Here is a 26,542-nt window from a genome sequence, read left to right on the forward strand (position 1 = left end):
ATCTCGGCTATCAAACATCTAAGAATTCTCACAAAATTTTGCATCTGATGTACATGGATGACCTGAAGTTGTATGGGAAAACCAAAACTGAAATCCAGTCTCTGACTAACACTGTCCGAATTTTTAGCACTGATATCAGCATGGAGTTTGGCTTGGACAAATGTTCGACAGTGGCATTGAAGAAGGGAAAAATCATTGAAAGTGAGGGCATAAATATGCCTAATGGCCAAACGATAAAAGTGTCACCAGCCAGAGGCCTATAAATATCTGGGCATATTACAGCTGGACAACATCAAGCATGAACATGTGAAGACTGTGGTCAGTAAAGAATACACACAAAGGGTCAGAAAAATTCTCAAAAGCAAGCAAAATGGAGGCAACACCATCAAAGCCATAAACACCTGGGCCATACCTGTCATAAGATATACTGCTGGCATTATAAACTGGACACAGGCGGAACTGGACAATTTGGACAGAAAAACAAGAAAACTCATGACCATTCATCATTCACTGCACCCTCGCATTGATGTTGACCGGCTATATCTGCCTAGAAGATCAGAAGGCAGAGGACTCTTACAAGTCAAACAAGCAGTCAAAGAAGAAGAACATACCCTGGCAGAATATGTAAAGCAAAGTGAAGAACCTGCTTTGATTGAAGTCAAAAATCAGAACCTCCTCAAAGCACAGTAGACAAAAAAAACCAGTACAAGAAAGCCACACTACAAACTAGAGCTAACAGCTGGCACAACAAAACATTGCATGGAAAGTTCCTTGACAAAATTGAAGGAAAAGCTGATAAGAAGACCTGGCTCATGAATGGGACCCTGAAGAAGGAGACAGAAGGCCTGATCCTTGCAGCCCAGGAGCAAGCCATCAGAACAAATGCAATTAAGGCCAAGATCGAAAAATCAGCTGATGACCCAAAATGCAGACTCTGCAAGGAAACCATTGATCATCTCCTCAACTGGTGTAAGAAAATTGCACAGACAGACTACAAACAGAGGCACAACTATGTGGCCCAAATGATTCATTGGAACTTATGCCTCAAGTACCACCTCCCAGCAGCAAAGAACTGGTGGGATCACAAACCTTGCAAAAGTATTGGAAAATAAGCACGCAAAGACTTCCGAATCCAGACTGACAAAGTTCTGGAACACAACACACCAGACATCACAGTTGTGGAAAAGAAAAAGGTTTGGATCATTGATGTCGCCATCCCAGGTGACAGTCGCATTGACGAAAAACAACAGGAAAAACTCAGCCGCTATCAGGACCTCAAGATTGAACTTCAAAGACTCTGGCAGAAACCAGTGCAGGTGGTCCCGGTGGTGATGGGCACATTGGGTGCCATGCCAAAAGATCTCAGCCGGCATTTGGAAGCAATAGACATTGACAAAATTACAATCTGCCAACTGCAAAAGGCCACCCTGCTGGGATCTGCGCGCATCATCCGAAAATACATCACACACTTGGGAAGTGTTCGACTTGTGATTTTGTGATATGAAATCCAGCATGTCTATCTTGTTTGCTGTGTCATAAGAAAATAATAATATCATACAATCATAAGGTTAGGAGACACCCCTAAGGATCATTTAGTTCAACTTCCTTCTACCATGCAGGACGACACAAACCAAGCATTCCTGACAGATGGCCATCCAAGATCTGCACAGTAATAATACAAATCGAATCATAGAATCAGACAGTTAGGAGAGACCACTAAAGGCCATCCAGTCCAACCCAACTCTGTCATTGGACGATACAATCCAAGCATGCCCAACAGATGGCCAGCCAGCCTCTCAATAATTATAATAATAATAATAATAATAAGAAGAAGAAGAATATCATACAATCCTAAATTAGCAGATACCCCTAAGGATCATCCAGTTCAACTTCCTTATATTATGCAGGAGGACACAATCCAACCACTCCTGACAGATAGCCATCCAATATCTGCACAATAATAATACATATCAAATCATAGCATCAGACAGTTAGGAGACACTCCTAAAGGCCATCCAGTCCAACCCAATTCTGCCATGCAGGACCCAATCCAACCACTCCCAACAGATGGACACCCAGCTTCTCAATACTTATACTACTACTACTACTACTACTAATAATAATAATAATAATAATAATAATAATAACAACAACAACAATAACAACATCATCATACAATCCTAAGGTTTGGAGTGACCCCTAAGGATCATCCAGATCAACTTTCTTCTACCTTGCAGGAGGACACAATCCAAGCACTCCTGACAGATGGCCATCCAGCCTCTACATAATAATGATGATGAAGATGATAATAAATAATAATAATAATAATAATAATAATAATAATAATAATAATAGAAACATAGAATCCAAGAGTTTGGAGAGACCCCTAAGGGCCATCCAGCCCAACTCTTTCTACTATGCAGCAGGACACAATCCAAGCATTCACAACACATGGACAACGTATAAATAATAATATTATAATAATAACTTTATTTTTATACCCCGCCCCATCTCCCCGAAGGGACTCGGGGCGGCTTACATGGGGCCTTGCCGATACAACAATATAATAACAACAACAAAACAATTAAACAACTATCCCAACAATAAAAACATCAGCATCAATAAAACAGTCATTAAAATCAACATACAGCATAAAATGTTAAAAACAAGAGACTAATACACAGATCTAGGCCAAAGTGCAGAATATTCCAAAATGGGGAGAGGTAGTTTCACAGCTAAAATGGACAATAAAGTGCAATGTAATAATGGCAAAGCATCAACAATGGAGCTATTGTAGAATGGGCAGATAAATCAAACCCACAACAATTAATCATCAAAGGCCTTTTGGAAGAGCCAGGTTTTTAGACTCTTCCGGAAGGAGAGGAGGATAGGGGCCTGCCTGATCTCTCTAGGGAGCGAGTTCCAAAGCCAGGGGAGGGGCACGACGGAGAAGGCCCTCTCTCTCGTCTCCACCAACCGTGACTGCGAGAGGGGTGGGAGCGAGAGAAGGGCCTTCCCCGACGAGCGAAGAGAACATGCAGGTTCATAGGGGGAGATGCGGTCTCTAAGGTAGGTGGGTCCCAAACCGTTTAGGGCTTTGTAGGTGATAACCTGCACCTTGAATTGAGCCCGGAAAATAAACGGCAGCCAGTGGAGCTCCTTAAACAGGGAGCCAGTGGAGCTCCTTGAACGCGCCCTGTAATTTGCTCCAGTTAGAAGCCTGGCTGCCAAGCGTTGTACTAATTGTAATTTCCGGGCCGTCTTCAAAGGCAGCCCCATGTAGAGCGCATTGTAATAATCCAGTATAGAGGTAACTAAGGCATGGACCACCATGGTCAGATCAGACTTCTCGAGGTATGGTCGCAGCTGGCGCACAAGTTTTAATTGTGCAATGGCCCTCCCGGCCATGGCCGACACCTGTGCCTCAAGCGTCAGCCCCGAATCCAGGAGGACCCCCAAGCTGCGGACCTGCGCCTTCACGGGGGAGTGCAACCCTGTCAAGCGCAGGTTGCCACCCAATACCCCGATCAGACGTACGACTGACCTGGAGGACCTCTGTCTTGTCAGGATTAAGTCTCAGCTTGTTCGCCCTCATCCAGGCCAACACAGCGGCCAGGCACTGGTCCAGAATCCGAGGGGCTTCCTTGGATTTAGGTGGAAAAGAGTAGTAGAGTTGGGCGTCATCCGCGTAGAGATGGCACCGTACTCCAAAACTCTGAATGACCTCTCCCAGCAGTTTCATGTAGATGTTAAAAAGCATGGGGGACAGAATAGAACCTTGTGGGACCCCACAGGTCAATGGCCAGGGGTCTGAGCAGGTGTCCCCCAGCTTCACCAACTGGGAACGGCCCTCCAGGAAGGACTGGAGCCACTGGAGTGCAGTACCCCCAAGACCCATCCCAGAGAGCCGTCCCAGAAGTATACCATGGTCGATGGTATTGAAAGCCGCTGAGATACTATAAATACTATACAATATTACACAGGGACATAGACCCCCTCTACCCTCACCACTTTCACAGTACACAAACAACCAAATGCATACTAAACATAAAGACAACCATACAACAGACATTCAATACCACCACTACCTCAACAATTTCTCACCAACCCCACCAGACAACGCCACAGCAACGCGTGGCCGGGCACAGCTAGCGAAATAAGAAAAGAAGAAAAGAATAGAGAGTGGAAGAATAATGGAAGTGCTCAGAGAGTGCTCAAGATCAGGATGGACATGGATTATAATCTTAATACTGCGACTGAGATTTAGGTGAGAGCTTTGTGATAGATTTAAATATAAGGGACAAAAAAGCTTCTTTTGGTTTCACGTCATGTAGGACATCTGAAGTATGATATTGAATTAGCTTAAGAAAAACTTATATAAGATTATGTTGATTATATGAAATTTAAGAAGATGGTTTGAAAAATGTGATCAGTTAACTGTACATATGTGATAAGTTAAATATGTCAGATTGATATACAGGCAGTCTCCAGGTTACAAACAATATGTAAATTTATTTCTAAATTGAATTTGTAGGTAAATTGGAGCGGGTTCATTTTTTAAGTCTTAACTCCAGCCATTTTTTTAAAGTTTTGGATAGGATAGGGAAAGGTTAACACCCCTGGAATGTTTGTTTCGCTGCCTGTTTAGAAGATTTCACCTCACTTTAATTTCCTTCTACAATTTTGAAAATTTTGGCTTGTTGTGGAAACAAGGATTGGCAATAAAACTTTGATGGAGACACCTTTTTTCCATGATAATTCTTCCAGGAGTGAATTTCCCCTCCTAGGGACAGATTTCCTCTCACTTCCTGTTGTCTCAACCCCATTTGTAACTAGGGGTTGTATGTAAGTTTGTAACTCGGGGACTGCCTGCATATGAAAGGAGATTAATGGTTTGAGAGCCAGAATAAGATTTGTTAGTTGGCCAAGATTTTTAAGATCAATAGTAGGATTTGATAACATTTGTAACACTATATTGATTTTTTATAGAAAATAGCTGGATGCTTTGAGAAGTTTTATGTTTGTTAGTTAGATAGATATTTTAGTGAGAAGGATGGTAGCTAATGGATGAGAAAGGTATAAAGGTATTATATTTTTAAATAACTGCTGAGAATAATATGATTATTCTGTATTTTCTCCCTTCTGTTCTTCCTTTTTTTCTCTTTTTAACTACTTCATGCTTTTTTCCTTTTGTTTCATTTTCCAGGTGTAATTTTAATGTTTTAAAAAACATTCAATAAAAATATTTTTAAAAATTAGAATGACTTCCATTTAGCAGCACTTAACATTTGGGCTGCTAAATACAAATTATTAAATAATATTATCTTATTAGATATTTCAAGGCAAAATTACCCTTGGGTGCACAATTAAACTGTAATAGATACTTTTATAACAGTTAAATCTTTTGTGGTCTCTCTAGCACCAGATCAGCATGTAGTACAGTAGAGTCTCACTTATCCAAGGTTATGTATTATCCAAGGCAGTCTGCCTTTTAGTAGTCCTTATTTTTGTAGTAAATGTTGCAATGTTTTGATGCTAAATTTGTAAATACAGTAATTACTACATAACATTACTGTGTATTGAATTGCTTTTTCTGTCAATTTCTTGTAAAACATGTTTTATTTATTTATTTATTTATTTATTCGAACTTATATGCCGCCACTCCCCTTGGGTTCGGGGCGGCTTAATTTGTAAAATCATAATCTAATTTTACGTTTAATAGGCTTTTTTCTTAATTCCTCCTTATTATCCAAGATTTTCGCTTATCCATTGTTCTGCGGCCTATTTATCTTGGATAAGTGAGACTTTACTGTATTTTTGTTTTTTAAAAATACACAATGTATTTTTTCTATTTTAATGCAAATTGCAAATAATAATGCAAGTGTAATTTTCGATTGTTTTAATAATTTAGTATCATCAGCTTTTGCCTATTTTGTATCCCATTTATCCTGATAGTGGGGTCAAATTGTTTTAAGCTACTACAAGTCCCTTTGGGAGATGGGGCGGGATATAAATAAAGTTTCATTCATTCAAATAGGATGGGGGCCTTGAGGAATGAAAACTTTAAATTTTCCACAACTCTATCCAATATTTATTCCTCAGGTTTAATGAAGTCACTTGTATTCCATTGTTTTGTGTCATCTGATAGTTTGAAAAAAATTACAATGTACCCAGTATTGTTTGTTAAAAAATAAGTCCAAATGAGAGATCAATAAAACATTACTGGACATTTCTAAACCTTTGTGATAGTAGTTTGAGGGTTGGCAGTTACAAACTTTGTAGTGTGAATCTATTAAAATTGTTTCCCTGATACCCCATCATAGCAAGACATAAAGCACTATTTAAGATTGTGAATCTTGAAGTGGAGAACTATATGAAAGGCCTTCAGGGCATTGATTGAAGCAGTCATCCAAGGTATCAGTGTGGGGACTGACAGATTTTTTTTTGAAATGGGAGTAATATATTAGTGAGCATCAACTACTATTGGCAGTAGTCTAGGAACTATTACTTGGAATAGCAATCTAGGCTACTGTTGATTTTAGAGCAAAATTGCTCCTAATTTTCTCTTCCCCCCCCCCCCCCTTCAATTGTTGGTAAGTACTTGTTAGACTACCTTCAAGTGGTTCAGTTTGAGGGAGATCCTAGCAGAGGGCTTTCTGCTAGGTGGGCCTGGCTGTGGCGCAGGCTGGTTAGTAGCCAGCTGCAATATATCACTATGACCAAGAAGTCATGAGTTCGAGGCCAGCCCACCCGACAATTAAAATAAAAAATAGCCCTGTTCGTTTTTGACCTAAGCAACCTGAAAGACAGATGCATCTGTCAAGTAGGAAATTTTAGGGACCGCTTATGCGGGGAATCTAATTTAACTGATTTACAACACCTGATGAGGAAGGACTCTATCAAAAAGGACTCGTTGTCACAGTGGATGATGAAGTAGCAGCTCCTCCTGTGGTCGGAATCGAGCATACCCTCACAAAGCCAGAAGCTGGGAAGTTAATTAGCCTCTGTGACTGTCGGTCTGTCTGTGTGTTGTTTGTCTAATGGCATTGAATGTTTGCCATATAGATGTACATTGTGATCCGCCCTGAGTCCCCTTCGAGATGAGAAGGGCGGAATATAAATACTGTAAATAAATAAATAAATAAATAAATTTATTGGGATCAGTTGATTTCATGGCTGAGCAGGGATTCAAACCTGTGTCTCTCAGAGACCAGACACCTAATCAGACACTCAAAATCAGAAACTCCTCATTGGCGTGTACTCATTGGCGTGTACAGTTTCATGGAAATGTTTGTAACAACCCATTGGCTTGCTAAGAAAGCCAATGGGATTTTGGCCTGCATCAATAGGGGAATAGCGTCTAGATCCAGGGAAGTCATGCTCCCCCTCTACTCTGCCTTGGTCAGACCACACCTGGAATACTGTGTCCAATTTTGGGCACCACAGTTGAAGGGAGATGTTGACAAGCTGGAGAGCGTCCAGAGGAGGGCAACTAAAATGATCAAAGGTCTGGAGAACAAGCCCTATGAGGAGAGGCTTAAAGAACTGGGCATGTTTAGCCTGCAGAAGAGAAAGCTGAGAGGAGACATGATAGCCATGTACAAATATGTGAGGGGAAGCCATAGGGAGGAGGGAGCAAGCTTGTTTTCTGCTGCCCTACAGACTAGGACACGGAACAATGGCTTCAAACTACAGGAAAGGAGATTCCACCTGAACATCAGGAAGAACTTCCTCACTGTGAGGGCTGTTCGGCAGTGGAACTCTCTCCCCCAGACTGTGGTGGAGGCTCCTTCTTTGGAGGCTTTTAAACAGAGGCTGGATGGCCATCTGTCGGGGGTGCTTTGAATGCGATTTCCTGCTTCTTGGCAGGGGGTTGGACTGGATGGCCCATGAGGTCTCTTCCAACTCTACTATTCTATGATTCTATGATTCTAATGTAAGAGGACAAGTCAATGTGTTTTTTTAATGGATTATTTCTGTAGATTTGTATACTATTTCTTCATATTATTAGATTTTGTTATATATTGTATGTATTCTATTTTTGTACAGCCAAATGACAATAATTAATATAAATATGGCTTTGGATACTCAATGTAACTTACCAAGTATTTTATTTTATGCGGTTTTTTAAAACAAAATATATTCAATTCCAAAATTTAACAAAGTAAATGAGAAAAAATGAAATAGTCTCCTTGACTGTTGGTATTTTGAACAAGTTATCCATTCTCAATGTGTAAAGATTTTGGATAGAAGAATTGAAACATAATGATTTACGTACATTAAAACTGAAAAATAAAGTTGTTTTAATTGATGAAACAACCATTTCAAATGCATGTCTGTTTTGAAAATAATATAATTTTTCCTCTTGAATAATGTTTTACTATGCTGCCCCAATCCTTAATAATAATATACTTTTCTCATATTGGAAGAATTGAGAAATTATGAGTAGCAAATTAAATTTCACCTTGAAACAAACACGTATATTAAATAACCACAATTATTTTATAATGTCTGTTTTTGTTTGTTTCCTCACATCTAGTGCAAAGCAGCTAGTTCGTGGAGAGCCCAATGTCTCTTACATCTGCTCTCGGTACTATAGGGCGCCAGAGTTGATCTTTGGAGCCACTGATTATACCTCTAGTATAGGTATGTGTTTATTTTGTTTTAAAAATATTTGATATGATGAAAAATTCTTACTTAAATATATATGAAAATAGTTTTTTTAAAAAAAAAAATACAGGCAGTTCCCACGTTACAAACATCCGACTTACAAATGACTCATAGTTCAAACAGGGATGAGACAACAGAAAGTGAGAGATATCTACCAAACTTAAGGAAAATTCACTCCTGGAAGAGTTATCCTTGGAAAAGGTGTCTCCACTTAAGCTTTATCACCAGTACTTCCACAACAAGTTATTTATTTTTTTCAAAATCCAGTGATCACAGGGACAGAAAATGAGGTGAAATCTTTTGAACAGGGACACAGACAGCAATACAAACTCCACAGGGATGTTAACTCTTCCCTTTGCTATCCAAAGCTAATATATACATATTTGGCTGGAGTTACACTTAACAAATGTACCTGTTCTGAAAATTCAAATTGAGAACTAACCTATGGAGCCTACTGTTTGTAACTTGGTGACTGCCTGTACCATATTTCATCAACTCTACTGCATTTTTTTACTGTTTGAATCTAAGCATCTTAGATTCAATTGCATTTTGGCTTAGCTGGGCTTTTTTTAATGCTTTACCTCAGAGAGAGGGAGGAGGGAAGAAAGAGGAGGAAAGGCCCCAGCTCCAACAGTTTTGTTAGGCCCCCACCATGTTTTCCTTAGCTAGATGGCTGTTTATGTGGTGGCTGGTTTGCTTTCTGTGCCCATGTTCAGAAAATTTCACCTTATTTTATGTGCTATGACATTGAATTTTGAAAAATGTGGAAACCAGGATTGGGGAGACAGCTTTAGTGGAGATACATCTTTCCCTTGATAACTCTTCCAGCAGTGGATTTATCTTCTTGGGGTAGATTTCTCTCACTTCCTGTTGTCTCACCCTCTTTCTTAACTATGGGTCATTTGTAAGTTGGATGTTTATAACTCGGAGACTCCCAGTGCCTATTCAACATTTGTCCATGTTACTTACACTCAGACCCTTTGGGTCCCTAATAACCTGTAATCAATGCCTACTTATGTTTTTGATTTAAATAGCCTTTGCTTCTGCCTATAGGACTAGAGAACATTATATACTCAGTGTAGATCTGCTTTACTTAGGGATGGGAGTAGAATTGTCCTCTAGAAATTGCTATATAGGTCTCTTATTTTACCCTTTTGTACTTTTCTATTGCAGTGGTTTGAGAACTGAGCAGAAAACAGGGAATTATACCATTTAGGAGTGCCATTGAAGGGAAAGGGGTGGGTTTTATTCCAAACAACTCAGCTCCAAAATGTTCTAAATAAAGGTTCTAAATAAAGGTCTTCATAGGCACATAATTCATATATTCATAGCTCACTAGTGTTCAATTATTGGTTTTAACACAAATCTTCCATTCAAATTTTATAACTATTAAATCATCATCATCATCATTTATTTACTTATTTACTTATTAATCGCCCTCCATCCACAGTGCTCTAGGCGATTTACAAGATAAAATTGTAAAGGATAAAAATACATACATACAAATATTAATAAAATTAACATAGATTAAAAGCTCTAGTAAAGAGCCAGGTCTTGAGTGCTAGGGTAAAAGGCCCTAACTCACGCATGGCTCTCATATAGGGCGGCAAGGCATTCCATAAGGCAGGGGCAGAAATAGAAAAAGCTCTGCGCCTGGTCCTTTCCAAGTGCACTTCTCTAGGACCCGGTACATAAAGTAAGTCTCGTTGGGATGGTCGTTGCGACCTCCGATGATGGGAGAAGGAGAGGCAGTCCCTAAGGTACGATGGGCCCTGGCCGTGAAGAGTTTTAAAGGTCAGAACTAGCATCTTATATAGACCACTTATATAAATAAGACACAAAACAGTGCTGAAATCCAACAAACCATAGAGCTCACTCCACCTATCCAAGAGAAGTTTCAACTTGTATTTCTGAACCAACAACAGCTCTCCAGCTCAACAAATAGTGTCTACGGGAGTTCAGAGTTTGGGATAGTGTCATTGGGGAGGATAATGAGTACCATGGCATGATTTCACGGTTGGGAGGAAGCTGGCAAAGTGATATATAAGGAGATGCAAACATGAGTGAAGTCTCAACTAAAATTTCAGAGGTAGAAAAGGATTGAGTTGTGGAGTTGAAATTGGCAGGGAGTGGCGGAATTTTGGAAAAAGGCTTGTACTAATACTTCTGTAGAATGTTATATTTGTGTATTGTTGTGCTGTGTGTATCCTGACTTGGAACAGTTTCACACAGGTTGCTTTTTATTGCTAAGTCTGAACCTCAGAACTTGCTCTGCAGTAGTACAGTGTATTGAACTAAAATTTTGTTTCAGATAACCTCTAGATAAGTGTGGACAGATAGATATAATCCTATGCAATTTTGGTTTCCTCATTTTCTTTTCCCCAGATGTTTGGTCAGCAGGTTGTGTATTGGCAGAACTATTACTAGGACAACCAATTTTCCCAGGAGACAGTGGTGTAGATCAGTTGGTGGAAATCATAAAGGTATGATTTTTAGACTTGTGCATTTGTATAAAATTACTTACCGTTTCTATTTGTTCCATTCATGTGGGCCCATTTCTGTTTCTGTCCACTGCTTTTTAAAGATTTTATGTGGACTTGGAATTTAGTTACATAGCTTTTTAGTTGTAGTCTATAGAATAATATTCTGTTTCACATAATACTAGAACACATAGTGCATCACGTATTTCTCCTGTTGTGTGATGTTAATTCATATTTCTCACTTTCCAGGTCCTTGGAACCCCTACAAGAGAACAAATTAGAGAAATGAATCCAAACTACACTGAATTTAAATTTCCCCAGATTAAGGCACATCCATGGACTAAGGTGAGTCTATTTAAAATAATTTGGTTGAGTGTTTGAGATATAGTCATTTCTGAGGTTTATATGTTTGATTTTGAGAATTTTAAAAGATGGGTAGTACACTATATTGATCAGTGGACCTACATATTGTTATTTATGATAATAGCCTTTTTTCACTTTAACTTAAGGAACTTCCATTATTATTGGGGCGAGGACAACAACACAGGTTTCTTCTCCCATTTGGAGAAGGCGTCTTTGAAGGGGAATCCAAGCCACTGAACCTTTAAGAGGACACAGCAAATGAGGCTTGGTGTAGAAAAGAATAATATTACCCTGTATGCAGGGGGGGAAAAAAACTTCTGCTGATGCAGTTAATGTGGAGATTTCAAGATGATGTCTTTCTTGTAGAGCATCACTTCCTCTCATAGTGAACTCAGTCTGGCAGGAGCAGGATTGTAGCTGAAGCAGAGCCACTGTGAAACAACAAAGGGATTACATACTTTAGAAGAACTGTAAGGTTTAGCGAAGTACTAAAATTATAGGGGGCGGGACAAAGGAATACCTCTCCCTCCCAGTCAGCCGGAGGGTTGAGCATGGAAATTCAGTGGAATATACTAAATTAGTATGGCTTGCTGGAACCTTGAACAGGAGCATTTTATACCACATCTTAAGTTGTATTTTTTTATTATTTTGCTTAGTTCTGTCTTGCTCTCTTTCTCTTTCCACATATGTACATGTATGAGCTTGTTCACATAGTCAGTTATATCTGCTGTATCAGCTGGTCACCAGTGATTGCAAATGGCCCATATTTATCTGGTTCCAGAAAATCCTCCAAAATATACACTCATTCTGGATCTCTTTGGATCCCATTGCCTTTTCAGCAATAGATTGCAGAGAACAAACCTTCTGGAGCACATCTTGCAGTTGCTCTTCAGCTGTTGCAAGGAGTCTTTTTAAAGGAGTGAAAATGCTCTCAAGCACAAACCTAGAAAAGACCCAAGGAAAGAAGGCAAAAATTGCACAAATTTGAGTTTTGATATTGCAACAAAGAAGAATTCACGTATATACTCATGAATACGTAGACCTTGTGTATAATTTATACTGAAGTATAAGCCGCTTTGAGTCTCCTGTATGGAGAGAAAAACATAGGTACAAACTCAATAATAATGATAACAACAATAACAACAACAACAAAAACTACTTCTACTATTACTTATCATTCTAAATATATTTCCTTATGTTCCAGCACTAAAATTTTGAATATCTCAAAGCACCTGATTGAGAGTCAGTGGCTAATAGTTCTAGCTTGTGAAGCATAGTCTTTTATTTCTAGATGGCAAAGCACCCGTTGTATGTACATATGTAGATAGTGCCAATAAAAGGATAATGTGACCAGTCAGAATCTTGAGGTTCCTGGATTGTAAGAATAGTCTATCTAGTCCAGCATGGCATTCCTGCAGTGGGCAAACAAATTGCTATGGGGAAGCCTGCAAATCAAACTTGAGGGTACAAATCTTTTTTTGGTTGTTCCTTGGCAAGTGGTATTAAGAGTCATAGTCTCTCTGATACTGCGGCAAATATATGGCTTTCTTGTAGCTCTATATACGATTTATAAATAGATAATAAAAATAATAATAATAATATAATAACTTTATTTTTATATCCCATATATATATATATTTTTATATCTCCCCCAGGGGACTCGGGACTGACAACACAATAGAAATAAAATAAAAATAAAAACACATAAAAAGCAATTCACAATATAAAAATAGGATAAAAACAGCAATATTGTAACAATAAATAATTTCAACCAGCAGCCAGACACAGTTTCTGTCATCTTCATGGGTGGGTAGACTAAAAGCAGCAGTACAGAAAAGGTTGATAATTAAAATGCATGATCATGTGACAAAAGATAAGGACTGGATAAAGTGTAGGATAGATTGTTAGTCCCATTTGGAGCTGGTCATCAAATGACTGTGTATTCAAAAGCACAACGGAATATCCAGGTCTTTAATTCTTTTCGGAAGGTGGATGAGGAGGGTGCTAGCCTAATCTCCCTGGGGAGGGAGTCCCAGAGTCGGGGGGGGGGGGTCATGGCCGAGAAGGCCGTCTCCCTAAATCTTTCTTCTTGTCTAATTTTTAAAATCTTATCTAGGTTTGCAGCCAAAATTTTATGCTAGTGAATTCCGTAGTTTTAACTTTGTGCTATGGGAAGTAATACTTTCTTTTGCCTTTCTTCAAACATTCAGATTCATTAGATTCACATACCTGAATTCCTTATAAGAAATTGTGAAAATCTCTTTTATCGCTTTCTCCACTTGTTATATAATGTTATGCACTCTTTGAACTTGTCTCTTTTCTAACCTGAAAAGGTCCAAATGGTTTCTCATTAATCTTTTCTCATGAGGAGAGTTGATTCAGCCTGAAACATTTTGCTGGACTCTTTTTAAAAGTTTTTCAGGTGGCAAATTGTGACAGATTCCCCCTTCAGGCTGGGCTCTTGTCACTTACCTTGCTCCTCAAGATCCTTCCCTGGATTGGGTGCTTCAGTTTCAAGCTGTCATTTGCAGATTTGATAAGTATGCCCTCTTTTCCATCATCCAAGTCATTAATAAAGATGCTGAATAGCATGGCACCTAGGATAGAAGTCTGTGGCACCCAACTTGGTATTTCTCTCCAGGATGACAAAGAACTCTCAGTAAGAACTCTTTCAGTTTGATCAATTCCCAATCCATCTAACACTAGCATTGTTTATCCCACATTTTCCTAGCTTCTTTGTGAGAATATCATGGGGAACCTTGTCAAAGGCCTTATTGAAATCAAGATATTGTACATCCACGGCATTTCCCCCCCCCCCCCCTTTTTTTTTTTTTTACCAAACTTGTAACCCTAGGGAAAAAAGAGATAAGATTATTCTGGCATGATTTAATTTTGATAACTCTTTGATGACTTTTAGTGAGCATGGCATTTCTAAGTGCTTACAGATTGTCTCTTTAATGATCTTCTCTATTACCCTTCCTGGGATTGATGCCAAGCTGACTGAATGGGAATTGCTTGTGTCCCTTTCCCCCTTTTTGAAGATGTGGATAGCATTTGCCTTTTTCCAGTCAGCTGGAACTTTTCCTGTTTTACAGAAATTTTCAAAAACAATTGCCAGTGATTCTGAAATTAGTTCTGCCAGTTCTTTTAGTACCCTTGGATGTCATTCATCTGTCCTTAGAGATCAGGATGAACTTAGATCATCCAGATATTCCTGTACTTGCTTCTTTACATACTCTATGCTGCATTTCCGCAATCACATCATCTACTCCGTCATCCCCAAGTTGAGCACTGTTACCTTTTAGAGAGAAGACTGAGTCAAAGAAGGCATTGAGTAGTTCTGTCTTTTTTCTGTCCCCTGTTAGGATTTCACATCACCTGTTTGCAATGGCCCGAACATTCCCTTTTACTGTGGATGGTACCATATCTGCCTTCTGTCACATAAATGCCTCAGTTTTACATTCTTTCTCCCCTCCCCCTCAATAGTATTCACAACATTCCCTGAGTTGTGATTGCTGGCTGGGCCAGAACTAGGCAAGCCTCATTTCCAGCCCAGCCTCTACTCATGTATACAGATGTATTTTTATCTGATTCTTCTTACAGCAGCAGGCAAGATAGCACAGAGCTTGAAAATAACATTACTTAGAATACTGTCTTTTTTGTAGTACAGTAAAGACTACCAACAACATTCCTTTCCTCAGAATAGCTTTCTTCCGGTGTATACTTCTCAGAATGGGAGACAGGTCATATGATTCATTTTACCCATTGCCCAAAATGGGTTGCCTTATTTGACAATCGTATTACGAATACAAAATACAAGTTGTATTAATTCTGTGCAGCTTATAAGACCAGCTCCAGCAAACCTTGAAGCTTTTAATTTCTTCCTAAGAAATCTGCACAATGAGGTGTAAGGGAATCTTACACCCTTCCAAAAGTTTTTAGGCTACAACTCTCGGAAACCCTAAGCACGTGCCAGTGGAGTGGTATGCTGAGGTCATCTGAAAGGCTCAGACCACAGAGTTACAGTTAGGGTTTAGCAGATATTGGGAGTTTGCTTGAATTCATGGCTCCATCTGCTGGGCAGACAGTGAAACACTAACTCTCTTCCTTGAAGAACTTACACATTTGCCGGCACTGAATCTTAGATTACTGTTTAAAATAAATAGTAAGACATAATTAGTGGGTTTTAGTGTTAAAATGCTGTTTAAAATCTAAGGAAGACTATACTGTTCTTTAAGGTTTTTTTTAATGTTAATTGATAAAATCGGCACAAAACAATTAGGATGTTTAGAAAAATCAACTGGTTTAAATGATGAATTTCTCTGGTGACATTTAACATTCATTGTTTAATAGCTTATAAATCATACTTAAAGCTTTTAATAATTATAAATATTATTTTTATATTTTTAAATCAGTTATTTAAAAATATCAGTTTGCAACCTTTCTAATTCCCCACTAACGAACTAACAAAAAAGTAGAATTAGGCCATGTGTTGTTGATATTCCAATTGTGGTCATAATGTGATTTATTTTAATTTGTTATTTTTTATCATTGACCTCTTTGTATTAATAATGCTAGTAATTGATTATTTAAGCTTTGCATTTTATTGACTGTTCTGTTTTTTAAAAATTGCTTCTGTGATTTTTTTTAATTCGCACATTTAAAAAACTTTAAATAAATAGGCATTATGAGACTCCTTTGTCAATGTGCAACCAGTGTCGGGAACTGACATGTCTTTTTTCCCATTGGAAACTAAAAGAGCCAGAGAATCCTTTTTACTATATTTATCTATAGCCTGAGTAACCTCTTTCAAGCGGCTTTAGTGGTTAGTCATGTATATCACAGCAGAAGCTTTTTCTTCAGACCCTTCCATTACTTTCCAAGCCTTGATATTAGAACAACTGGAGAGTAAGTAAGGTATCTTGCTATTCTACACTCCACTCCAGGTGGCCCTCCATCTCAGGTCCAAATAAAGTAGACATCTAGCTTCAGGATTCAGGATAAATCACATATTTTCTGTTAGCAAAATTAGCATGAGAGCTTTGTGTAGGTATGAACTGAAGTCCTCTTCTGTCTTGGGGGATTATGAGAAAGGAGAATTGTTAGGTTTAGGAACAGTAGTTTAAAAGACTATGCTATTTACTTTGTTATTAATAGTAAATTTATTGTAAACACCATAATTACAAATCCACATCAATTAGTTAAGAGATTAAGTTAAGAGTTTATTTGGTTTACGGTAGTACATTAACAATATTATTTTCAAAAAAAATAACCGTAGATAATCCTAATGATTCATTAGACCAGTTCAGTGTATGCTTCTCCTTACCGCACATGCAAATATTAACTGACAGCAAAAACAGCATGTTCAGAAATGAGTACCATAGATAAGGCCTCCAACCACTGACTTATATACTCCCATCTTTTTCTGGGTGCTCATTGAGTGCATTTATTATAATATGGATACACTATTTTATTTGCATGCAAGCAACCTTGAACTGTACACAAGATAGTTATTCCTATCAGCAACCCATGCTGCATTGCCAGATTAAGATAAATATCTCCAGATTGTTACAAATGCCAGCAGCTTGATACACTAAATGAAAATTACTATGACAAAGGGCAGACCTGACACATCCCTCTCTAACTGGAATTATTATTGATTATTCCATGGGTCAATTCCCATGATGTGTTGGCAGAATAGAGACAATGAATCAAGTGTAAGAATAGTGGTTGAATGGCAGATATGACTATCAAAATAAACTTCATGATTGTTTATAACAAAGTCTTATCAACCTTTCTGTTTAAAATGAATCCCACTTTATTTCAATGTATAAACAAGGAAATAACATAGAAATGTTAGAAATCATCATTATTATTATTATTATTATTATTATTATTATTATTATTACAGTAGAGTCTCACTTATCCAACATAAACAGGCTGGCAGAACGTTGTATAAGCAAATATGTTGGATAATAAGGAGGGATTAAGGAAAAGCCTATTAAACATCAAATTAGGTTATGATTTTACAAATTAAGCACCAAAACATCATGTTATACAACAAATTTAACAGAAAAAGTAGTTCAATACGCAGTAATGCTATGGAGTAATTACTGTATTTACAAATTTAGCACCAAAATATCACGATTTATTGAAAACATTGATTACAAAAATGTGTTGGATAATCCAGAATGTTGGATAAGTGAGACTCTACTGTATTATTATTAACTTTATTTTTACCCCACCTTTCTCCTTGTGGGGGACTCAAGGTGTCTATACATACATGTGTTTCTGTCTTGTGGATGGGTGATATTTGTAGGCTTCATGAATCATGGATAGGTGAAAAGTGCCAAAATGCAGGCCTTTGATACAATTCCAAGATGAGAATTTAATCATCTCTCCAGACATCTATCTGGGTTTGGGTCTTTCCAGTGTTCCTTCTTTCAGTTAGAGTTATTTGTCCTCCTCTGTTTGAAAGGCTCTGCAACTAAATCTGCTGAGATTTTAGCCATGAGTGATATGACTGAATGAGAAACTTAATAATTGTTTCTTCTAGTAGAATATTATCTTTTTTACATCTTAAAATAAAATATTCCAGGACAAACACAAATCATTTGTAGAATGATTACCTGAAGTATATTTTTAGGAAAAACATAATATAGGTCCAACATCAATTTATACTTATTTATTTTTATTTTTATCTTTATTTTTAACTCTACCAGGGTATAATGTGATTTGCATATCACTTAAATATGTGTAATTAAATATATAGCAGGAGAGTCTAGTTTTTCTCTCTCACTCTGGTATGTTTAACTGATTATCTGATCTTTGAATGACTTAATTGTTCTTTAAAGTGGGTGTTGAGTAGGTTAAACCACTGTAACTGCAGAATTTTGCTCCTTTTTAAAAATTGGGGTAGAAATAAACGGTGGTGGTTGCAGTAGTGATGAAGATGATAAATGATCATGGATATTGCAGAAAGTTGTAAACCCAGATCTTAGGTAGGCATCTGATTTTTAGTAGATGCAGCTTTTTTGTTGTGGTTGTTTTTTTTTTTTAGAGGTGGGGATCAATAACATCCCTGCCAGGTGCCAAACTCCCTCACCCTCCAGTTTCCAGCATTTCCTGAAAATTGACTCAGGAGAGTGTTCCCAGCTTGTCCAGAGGTATCATTCCCTCCTAATTATAGTAGAATCTATCATTCTAAATGTGTAATTCTGCCATTGGGTACTGCCTTGCTTTATCCCCTGTACTAATATAGTGCATATCCTTAAGTAGCTCATTGCACACACACAAAATGTAGCAGCATGTTTCGAAAAAAATAGTTTAAGGAGATAGAAAATCCTTTTAAATGGGACAAATTAGGAATAGGGTGTGCCTCCCCAAGCAGCCCCAGTTGTGCGTGTTTTGTGGCCCCAGATTGCTAGCTGACATTTGAGTAGAGGACCACCCCCACCTCACCACCCAGAGATGCAGTGGAATATCCTAGAAATGAACTTAGCTGGGTGGCAGGGATCCTGAAAGGAGTGCTTTGCAACACAACATTTTGTTGCCGATCCCACATCTGTATGTGGATTTTTTGCTGTGACGTCTGGTAGCAAAATTGTGCAACTAAACCAAGCTAGTCCACTGAAAATCTGATTGCTCTGTGATGGTGGTAACATAATCATGAACAAGTGAGGTAACATTTCCAAATTCCTATCAGTGTTCACATGTTTTGTTTTAGTTTTAGTTTTCTGCTTGTGGCTTTCCTGTGCGTTTTACCTGGCCGTATTTAGTCTGCATACTAAAGGTTAGTCTGCCCGGCTGCATCCTCTTTTGCGCTCTTTGCTTTTCCTTTCCTTTTTCAAGACTGTTCTCAATCATAATAGATTTCAGTGTAATGGGCCGGCTTTTGACCGAGTGCTAAATTTTAGTCCGCAGACTAAAAAATAATCCGCGGATTATTTATCCAGTCAATTCCCTCACTGAAAACTACATTACATACTTTAACTAAATTCCTTAAAACATAATAGTGAGGGCAGTTCACAGCTCCTGGTAAAGCCTACCACCTGCCCTTTTGCACCTAGGCACAATAGAACGCTGTACACACCTCTGGCTTGTGAGGCGCCCCATTGTGCTTAAGTGTCGGCAAGCTGTGTCATTCATTGCTTGATCTGTAACTGTGACAGTCCCTTGCTTTTAATGTTTGTTGTTTGTATGGTTTTGTGTAGTTCTTGGTGGGTGAATGAAAGCGTAGAACAGATTGTAATACAAAGAGTTAAACAATGCAGTGTGTTTCTTTTATTGTTGGAGCATTCCTATAAAAGAAAAAGACATACCTCTGCTCTTTCTCAATGGGCATGAGGGCATAAAGAAGGAAGCCACAATAAGGCAAAAAAGTTAAGACCTTTCCAGCACTCCTGCAGTGTCATGTCCAGTTCCTGAAGCATCCTAATGAAATATCAGCCAAAATAATCAAAACACTAAAAATCCATTGGCGGGGAAGTCAATCCAATATGAAGAATAATCCGCGGCGGCCTGATACACATGTAGCTTATAGACATTTAAAGTGGTCATCTTAGAAATAAACTGAAAACTTTCTGTCTATTAGATGGGTGGTTTCAAACACACTTTTCACCTTGTTATTTTGGGACATAAACAGAGGGGAAAAATGAGTAGTCTGTATATGAGAATACATCTCATCTTCTTTCCCATGTCTGTGGAAATCTGTATCCAAGACAGAGAAGGAAACCTCAATACTGGAAATTCAAAATAATTTTACTTTTACTTGATTTCACTTTTTGTTACTACTTAGTAAAGTCACTGGCATTGGAACATGCATTTAAAATAAAATGTTTGTATACTATGCCTTACCCTTGCAAAAACAAAATTTTGAAGTTGGAGTTGCTGCTATCAAGACTGATGTTTAAAGTTTCTAATTGTATTAAACATTTAATATTTCCCCCATCACCATGGATTTCTTATAATATTGGATATATTTTTACTTGCTGGACTATTCTTTTGGATTGACTCCCCCTGTTTGGATTATTTCACTGCATTACCATCTTTAGGACTCGTCAGGAACAGGACATTTCACCTCAGGAGTACGGGTATGTACATGAATATTTTTCATATCATCAGGTTTGTTGTTGGAGGAGAAGAGGCAAAAATGAGGATGCAAAATTGACACCAGACACCCACACATTAAGTGTCAAGTTGGCTAAATATTCTCTCCATTTTTCAGTTAGATACCTGAAGAATGGGGACAGCATTTTGCACTTCTGGCATGCTTGCTATCAGATGACTCTATACCAAATTACTTGTTTCAGTCCCTAATAGAGAAACAACAGTTAAAATGTCTGTTTGAATTTAAGATGTGGTCCATCATGAGACAAGGGGGAATACTTTCTCCTTACTTTTGGAAGAGGTAAAGGACATGCTAATCTTGACTACTACAGTAAGCTTCTAAATAGTTTTCCACATATGCATCTCATCTAAAGATAATAATGTAGAGAAAAAGAAGTATAATCAATTTTAATTTAAAGGAAACAAACTGGGTCTTAGTTGTATTTCAATACATAATTGTGTTTTTACCATATTTCATAGCAGGAAGGCTTCCATTTCATTTTATTAACTATGTGATGATATTTGGTGATTTGGGAATATGTTAATTCTTATTTGAATAAAAATCTTTTATTGAAAATGTTGTACCTGAAATATTTTTTTTAAGTTCATGCCCCAAAAATTTAGGAGGTGTTTTTTTTAATGTACATTTTAGTTCAGCAAATAGGTTAGGAGCCACAGCCAGGTTGCACTCCAGATAGATACTGCAGCATGATCCTAGTGATAGTGATGAAGTTATATTGATTTCCCTTCTTTAAAAGTATGAACATAATGGTAGAAAGAAATAAAGGTTATCTTACCTGCTAAAAAAGTTCAAAATGAATCCCGTATTGCAGGATGACGTTGTGAAGGCTAACTGTTAATCCAAGTTGAAACTAAAGGTTGCCTGAGGGGACTACTGTTCGTGCAGTGAGAATTCCTCTTCTTCATGTTCTTTACTCCAGCTTGTGCCAGGACCCTCCACAACCCTCTTAAAGTGATAAGAGGTGGGAGCCACTCCAGAAGATGGAAAAGTTTCTGTCAGTGATGTTTCTTCTGCTGACAACCAGATAAAGTGCAGTGCAGTGCAGCCCATAACATACATTATGGTATTGGCATTTAAAAAGGGGGATTAAAATGTATGGTATTGGCATTTAAAAAGGGGGATTAACTAGTCATGCCCCCTCTGTCAACAGGTAGAGAGCTAAAATGCCAATTTTGTGTGCTTGTTCAATGTGCTTTGTAAATGAGTGAATAAAGTAGTGATTTACAGGGGAAAACAGAAAGGATTAAATATTCTCACGTACAGATACATTATCTCCTACATCTATGCTACTTTGTCCAATGTAGGTTTGGGACCATGTATTTCTTTATCATGTTCTCTGTGTTTCACACCCTTATGACTATCGCTGTACCTTTTTGGAACCTCCTTAAAAGCTGAGTATTTTTGGCAGTAGTCCCACCCTTGTCTCCTTAATGGATGTTCAGCAGTTCTGCTTTGTCTGCCACAACAGTAACATCTTCAAATCCTTCCTCTGAACAGAAGTAGTGGGCAGGGGAAGATGACAGCTACTTAGACATTTATTATTTTTGGTTTCTTACATCTTAGTAATCAGCTTGAAATAGGTTAGTTCAAAGTAGTCTAAAAGTTTATGGCCTCTCAGGCAGTGTTTATAAAATATTCTGTCTGCCGCAATCATAAAATTTTGCTAGAAGACAACTGCAGAAAGGGGTGTTTGTTTTTGGCCTGAAAGAAAGTCACATTATCAAATTCTGCTATATCTGCTTAAAATAAACAATCCAAGCGAGAAGAAAGAGTGGCATGGTTACATATTTAATTTGTGGACCAGAAAATATAAGGAGTAGAGAAACAAAGTGGTCAAGTGTAAAATCATGTCCGAAAAATCCTTTTTTTTAACCGGTAAGAATGGCAAACACTTCCTGTCTGTTAATGAGGCACTAACCAGCCACACATTCTGAAGAGCAGAATAAAAACACTGTTATGTCCTTGGTACTGAAGCCTGAGAAAATTAAAGAGATGACAGCACTTAAGCAAATAGTGATGATATTACAGGAAAGGAATGAAAGGAAGAACAACAAAAGAACAGAAAAGGTACAAGCAGAAAACATAACAATGGATGCAAGATCATAAGTACAGGAAATACAAGTACAGATGCCTGCAATACAAAGTATACCTCCATTGAAAATATTTGATCCAGAGCTTTCTCTGCTTCACAGGAAGTCAGCTTTTCTTCACTCTGAGGATAAAAATTATAGGTGGAAATAAGACTACAAATATCCTCAGCCCAAACTGCATTCATATCTTGGGTGTCTTTCAGCTTCTGTGCAAGGGCAGATAAGGACCGACTGATAAAGATATTCAACACCAAGATCCAAATATCGGTACCAGTCACACTGCAGGAGTTCCTCTCATTGCAGAAAGAATTTTACTCAGAATCTCACTTAAGCCCTAAGTAATGTAATGATTATAGATCCAGCTCCATAGGTTCTCAGTCACTGTCTAATGACTAGAGTGAGCACTGCTTGGAACTGATTCCCGATATGGAAGTTTGGTGTCTGTACACCAGTGGTTCCCAACCTTTTTTTAACCAGGAACCCCTTTGACCAGGACCCACTTGATCAGGGACCACTCTCCAACATTAGTACTAAAAGGGCTACGAATCAGTTTTTGGTCAACTTTAGATTCGATTTGGTTATTTGGGGTGCTGATTCATAAAATTTCATTGGATAGACCACATCAGCTCTAGTTTCTGATACAGAACCTATGCCATCTAGTAGTCACTATCTGCTCACCCACAGAAAACCATATTTAATAATCTAGAGCTGATGTGACTATCCAATGCAATGGTCAGCTCTGCGGAAAGGAGCAGAAATAAAATAAATAAGATAAAGAGTAAGAAGGTCCGTGGCCTGGATTTTTGTTCTCACGGCCCACTCTTGGGCTGCGGCCCACAGATTGAGAACCCCTGCTCTACACTAATGCACAGATCATGGAAAATAAACAAGAAGAACTGGAACTCCTAATATAACAAAGCAAATATGATAGAATTTATATCACGGAAACCATTTATATCACGGAAACCTGGTGGGATTGGAATGTAGTAATAGAGGGTTATAACCTATTTCTGAGAAATAGAGCAAACAGGAAAGGAGGAAGAATAGGACTAGGGATATTCATAGCATAAATCCTGGAAGCCAGGTTAAGAATTTCTGGGTAAAAATTAAGAGGGAAAGAAACACCAGAGATGTCATTGTGTGAGTCTACTAAAGATGTCTGAACTAGATTGAGAACTTAGATGATGCCTTCCTAAAACTGTTGACCACACATTCAGAAAGGAGAAATGTAGTAGTAATGAGGGATTTCTATTATTATTATTATCATTATTATTATTACCCCACCTTTTCTCTCCACAAGGAGACTCATATTTGTTGAAAGTCAAATTTCCAAGAATATCAGGTCGGGGGGGGGGGGGGGAGGACCCAATAACTACCACCTAGTCAGCCTGACATCAATACCAAGATTCTAGAGCAGATAATTAAACAAAGTATGTAGAAAGGAATCCCATGCTCATTAATAGTCAGCATGGCTTTCTCAAAAACAAGCCATGACAGACAAATCTTATCTCTCTACCAAGAGAGATAAGTACTTGCCAAGGTTGAAATTGAGTTGCAAGCTTGGTAGATGAAGGGAATTCTGTGGATTTAGCATACTTTGATTTCATTAAGGCCTTTGACAGGATTCTCCATGATATTTTCAAAAGTAAAAGATAGTAGAATGTGGACTAGACAGTGCTAGTGTTAGGTGAATTGGGAACTGGTTACCTGGCCAAACTCAAGGGGTACTTACTTACAAATGGCTCCTCTTCATCCTGGAGAAAAGTGACTAGTGGGGTGCCACACAGCGCTGTCCTCCTCATCCAAAGCAGTGGTGACAGCGCTGCTTTGGAAGAAAAAGAAGGAAGGAGAGGAAGAGAACGGCGATCAGCCTGCAGCTGCACTGCCACTGTCGCTTTCAAAGAGAAGGAAGGAGAGAAAGAGGAGAACAGTGAGCAGGCTCCTCTTCGAGAGGAAAGGAGTCGGAGAGTACAGCATACATTCCACACATGCGCACTGCGGGCCCTGGATGAGTCGGTTACTAAGCAGGACAGGCAGCGGCAGCAAAAACACCCAGTGGGCCAGATAAATGTTTTTGGCAGGCCTCATGTGGCCTGCAGACCGTGGTTTGAGGACCCCTGTATTAAACCATAAAAACCATCCAAGCCATTATTGGAAGAGATAGATATTTTTTCTTTCAAAGTAAGAAATAGGCATTTTATCCCAAGTATTTCACTATTTCAAAAAGGGAGACTTCAGAGAAGTCAACAAGTATATAAATACCATGTATTTGTAAATTATTACTGTAACCAGTATTCTCTGTCTTTTTCAGGAAAGAGATTGGTCTACACCAATCAACTTAAAGGATACATTTTTTACATATAGCTATTGATGCAACTTACCAAAAACACCTTCAACAAGTATACCGATTTCAGTCATTCAGTTTAGGCCTTTTACAGGCCAAGAGCACTCTAAATTATTGCAGTACTGTAATTGTGGCAAAATTAAAACAATATTGTCTGGTAATTTTTCCATTCATAGACCAGTAATTACTGGTGTGTAGTCAACATGACATTGAAACACTTATTCAAAATGGGTTTCTATGTAAATCTGGAAGATTCACCCTTGCAGCCAGCTCAAAATTTCATATCGATAGAAATGAGACTAGTTCTAAAAGGTCAAGCAGTTTTCCTAATGCTGAATAGTAGCAGTGGCAAATTTACAGATAGAAGTTTCCTTTAAAAGCCATATGTCTGATAGTGGGCCTGATGGCATTAGCAAAAATAACTAGCACAAGTGATTTGGACCATTGCAAGTATGCTTTCTCACATATTTTAGAGTTCAATAAAGAAACAAAATGATCATTGTTGAGGGTGCCATATTAGGTTCTCCACAGTTTCAATTGGTGCGCAAAAGTAGAAAAGTTGACTGCTGGCATGCCATTCTGTCATGTACAACCACACCTAACAGTTGTCACAGATGCATCCACAGCATTGCAAAGGCTCCAGATTCAGGGTCAGTAGTCTCCCCAAAAGGCGAGCCTATTTATCGACACATTGGTGCTTCTGGCAGTCAAGACTTTTGCATTGTTGCTAAGAAAGAAAGATATAAAAGAGACAACAAACAAGCTGTTATTTGGTACTTAAACAAGAAAATACAGGTGTACCTAACATTAGTATTGTATGAACGGTGTATATCGAGACAAATTCACATTGTGATATGCAACAACATCTTGGAAGTCAGCTGAGCAGATTTGAGAGAAGTTTTCACAGATGTATGTTATACCCACTGATTCAGAGAATATTTTATCATTATTTCATGAATAAATCACAGTCTCGTATTTAATATCTAACACTGCAGCACGCAGGCTAGGAATAGATGTCACTAGGAAATACATTCATGTTCAGATGGACTCCTTTTTTACATTTTTCTTCCAATTCCATTAATATAGGAATGTGTTGGCCAAAATGAGAGATACTATACAAATTGTACAGTAGAGTCTCATAAACAGGCCAGCAGAACATTGGATAAGCGAAAATGTTGGATAATGAGGGATTAAGGAAAAGCCTATTAAACATCAAATTATGTTATGATTTTACAAATTAAGCACCAAAACATCATGCTTTACAACAAATGGATAGAAAAAGCAGTTCAGTACATGATAACGTTATGTAATAATTACTGTATTTATGAATTTAGCACCAAAATTTCTCAATTTATTGAAAAATTGACTGCAAAAACATTGAAAGGCAAAAACTGCCTTGGATAATACAGAACCTTGGATAAGCGGAGCTTGGATAAGCGAGTCTTACTATTATTCAGTATGGCTT

General features: G+C 38.1%; 1 protein-coding gene across 2 annotated transcripts in view; it reads left to right on the forward strand.

Moving 5' to 3' along the window:
- The window catches only part of gsk3b (glycogen synthase kinase 3 beta), a 127,511-nt gene that overhangs the window by 86,452 nt on the left and 14,517 nt on the right, over positions 1–26,542 (forward strand). The window contains exons 6-9 of one of the 2 annotated variants that reach the window (XM_003226784.4): positions 8,540–8,646; positions 11,056–11,153; positions 11,400–11,495; positions 20,567–20,605. In XM_003226784.4, coding sequence (XP_003226832.1) covers positions 8,540–8,646; positions 11,056–11,153; positions 11,400–11,495; positions 20,567–20,605 — 340 coding nt within the window. 2 annotated transcript variants of the gene reach the window in all.

This window comes from Anolis carolinensis, chromosome 2 (genome assembly GCF_035594765.1).
Source record: "Anolis carolinensis isolate JA03-04 chromosome 2, rAnoCar3.1.pri, whole genome shotgun sequence".
Classification (NCBI taxonomy): Eukaryota; Metazoa; Chordata; class Lepidosauria; order Squamata; family Dactyloidae; genus Anolis; species Anolis carolinensis.